The 3,621-nt window shown below is 35.3% G+C and overlaps 1 protein-coding gene across 1 annotated transcript; it reads right to left on the reverse strand.

Moving 5' to 3' along the window:
• Positions 1-927: 927 nt before the first annotated feature.
• LOC108212853 (gibberellin 2-beta-dioxygenase 2) lies at positions 928-3,302 on the reverse strand. The gene is made up of 3 exons (XM_017384567.2): positions 2,950-3,302; positions 1,708-2,110; positions 928-1,302 (listed from the first exon to the last, which is right to left on the reverse strand). Exons 1-3 carry the CDS (start codon positions 3,300-3,302, stop codon positions 1,033-1,035), a joined length of 1,026 nt encoding a protein of 341 aa, XP_017240056.1. The 3' UTR covers positions 928-1,032.
• Positions 3,303-3,621: the final 319 nt, after the last annotated feature.

Here is a 3,621-nt window from a genome sequence, read left to right on the forward strand (position 1 = left end):
TTCTAGCATAAGTAAAACGGCCAACTAATAATATAAATACTATTCACTCCGTCACTTTTTAGTTGTCACATTTCTATTTTTGTTAATCAAATTGACTAAGTTTTGACCAAAAATTATAAGTCACTCACTCATTATTTTAAAAAACTGAAAATTACATCTTAAAGTAGGTTAAAAGTTAATTCCGGTGATATATATTTTTTATTTTGTCAATTGATAAAATATTAAAAAAATTCAGTCAAACTTTAGTCAATTTGACTGGCATAAAAACAAATGTAACAACTAAAATGAGACGGAGGGAGTAATTATCAGATAACTGTTTAATATATGTAAAATTTTGGTCAAGATTTTAGAAAAAATATATAAATAAATTGAGTGGGGGAAAATACTTTTCTGTGGTTTGAAGATATTGCACAATCCTTGTATCTGTCACTGTTCGTTCTGGAGACCACTTTACAAAGCAGGAAAAGTACATTATCGAATAGATTCGTGGAGAAGATCTGAGACTATTATATATGAATCTTAACATGGCCGTGCCAAACAAAAGTAACACCAGCTACTTAGGGGGTGTTTGTTTGACGTTTAAAAGTCCGGCTTCTGAATTTATAAGTTAGAAGCACTTATTCGTACCGTTTGTGTAATAAGTCAAGAAGCACTCATAAAAAGCTAGAAATGCTAGCTTTTGTTTCAGGACTTCTACTTCTTTCCCAAACACTTATTCACTTATAAGTCTTAACTTGCTTCCGTCTTCTACTCCACTTTTTTATTTTAAGCAAGAATCACTTATTTTAAGCTCACCCAAACGGCCCCTTAATTACTCCCACGTCCCGTGTTATAAGATTCTTTTACCCTTTTACACCAATTTAGACGTAGAAGAAAGTGTTATCCCACTTTTACATGATTCTTATAATTTTAACACATACGTACATATCATAATCCTCCCTCTAATCAACCTATATGCACAAATTCACCTGGGCCTGATAAATGTATCTTCTGCATTGTATCCGTGCTAGTTCCGTGCTCCGGTGAACTTGATTAACACTTCTTTTTTTCATTGTTTTGATTGTGATTATACTTGAACAGATCAAGACGACGATCAGCCAGGCGCTGAGAGTATGCAGCTTTCTTTAGTTCACGCCAAGTGAAGGGCCTGTAGTGAATCAAAGACGATACCATCCGTGGTATAGGACAGATTGTTGCGTCGAGGGACGGTGCACCGAAGTACATCATAGACAGTCTCGGCTTATCATTAAAGTTCTCCATTACTCTGTGTCTCGCACTCTTGAACCTATCATTTGTCAAAGCCTACATTACCATAAAACAACTGTTATGTTATCAGAAATAGTTGTATGGTTTATTACTCCCTCTGTCCCAGACTCCCAGCAGGTTTTTTTACATTACTTTTTGACACGTATTTTGAGATTCTTATAAAGTATAGTTTCATAATATTTTTTTAATTTCTTTTTTTTTGAATCAAAGTTTGACGTTTAAACTTTTATTCAAAAAAAAAATAAAAAAACGTTATGAAAACTATACTTTATAAAAACCTCAAAATGTGTGAAAAATAAACGTAAACAACCTGCTAGGACTGAGGGGATAATAAATAAGCAATGCAAACTCAGACGATCTTTATGATCAGTGGCATGTATTGATTACGTATGATTTATTTGAATACTATTAAACTTGTGCATCCTTAGCTGAGTAAAAAACCTGAAATGTGTCGCCAACAATCACACAAAATTCGGTAGGGTTAGGAGGAATAGAGATCCAAAGTCCATCATGTGAAAAAATTTGGAATCCGCCAACATCGTTGGAACGCATAATTGTCAAGATTTGAGGGTCCGAATGCTCTCCGAGTCCTACCCGAGAAGGATGATCACCATTATTGGCAATTTTATCATCTTGCAATATAAACTTGGGAGCTGGAATGAAGGCCTTTGCAGTTTGATCAAGGGGAGGATAATGATTGACCCGAAAAACAGCATCGCTTTCCACATTGTTTATGAGCCTACTTAGTACGAAGTTGTCTCCAAGACATAAGCCTTCGGCCACAAGGTCAAGAATATCACATGTGAGCCTTCTTACAGCTTGTACATATTCATTTACAACACAACTGCAATATGAAAGCAAACGTATGGCAGAGAACAAATCAGTACTATTGTTTCTATCATTATCAACTTTTATATAATTTTAGTTGGTAATGGAGTACAATATACCATCTTTTATTGCACAGACAGGTCTTTTACCTTCCCCAGAATCAACAGATATATGGTGGATTTCTTTGTATAGTCAAATTCAGGAAGCACTACTTACAATTTGCAAGTCACATAAATGAAGTATTATATGTAATATTTGGACTTTTTTTTTCTTTATTATGTGTGATAATTATATAAAACAAAAATGTGAGAGCAAAAAATCTATGATGAGTTTTAGGAGAAAAAAGAGTAAGAGGGAAAATGGAGCATTCATCCGATTTCAAATCGGTGGTTTCATTTTCGGTTTAGTTTGTTAGGAATGAAATGAAGAGCAAATGAAAATGTTGAACTTTTACCTGGTTCAGATCTCATCATAGAAGAGTTCAAATCAATGAAACATTCTTGCTTGCATTCATTCGGGTTAAACACGACTTAAGACTTTTTAAAGACAATTTCAAATGGATGGCTAGAGATACTGTTGAGAATCAGTCCATTTAAAACCTTAAGGTCTCTGGTACCATGTTGAGAACTAGTCCATCTAAAACCTTAAGATGTTAGAGGAATGTCTCAAATGGATCTTATGCTATATTTCAACATATACAAATTTAAGGCGGATAGGTTTTGTCGATGGCTACGTTCAGCAATAGTAGTTATAGCTGAAGACATAAGTTTAATATCTTTAGAACAATGCTGCATGCCGTGCTAGGAATTATGCAAAAACCATGGAAAAGAAACTCCAAAGTTGAGAGTTACGTACCTAATTATTTGGAGGTCATTATTTGAGATCAGTTTGGAACTTTGGGAGACTGATGGTGGATTAGCGGCCGGAAGCAAGAGATATTCGAGTTCACCCGTATCTCCCTGCAAGCCAATAGTTCGGCAACCATACCCCAAAGGATTCGGAGGTCCAGCTTGTTGTTTCTCAGATCCTGGCTTTGCGAAAAACCTGAAACTTTCTTCTTCAACTCTTGAGATGATTGCATTAGAAACCCCGTGGTTGATGAGCCTGAAGAAACCATATTCTTCGCAAGCTATAACAATTTGTTGGGACACTATACTCCTGTCCACTGAAAGATCAATGGTTGGAACTCCCAGAGCTCTAGAGGTCATTTTGTTGAAGTTGCTGTTTGGCAAAAGAAAGATTTTAGGAAATTGTCTAGGAATGATTCATTGCTGTGCGGTCAGGTACTTACATATATAGAGGAGGATATGAAAAAGAAGGAATTCTTCTTAACATCAAAATGCGCATGGACATCAAGTCAATTCGATATTACCAGCAAGGAATAGGCGGCAAAAATTGCAAATGAACAGAGTCGTTTGTGAACAAAACTCAAAGCTCGGCTCGATTAAACAAGTCCTGTTTTGTTCATTAACTAAAAGAACTCGATCTTAAAATGAAAAACTATTTGATTTGTGAATGAACCTGAGC

This window comes from Daucus carota, chromosome 3, assembly GCF_001625215.2.
Source record: "Daucus carota subsp. sativus chromosome 3, DH1 v3.0, whole genome shotgun sequence".
Lineage (NCBI taxonomy): Eukaryota > Viridiplantae > Streptophyta > Magnoliopsida > Apiales > Apiaceae > Daucus > Daucus carota.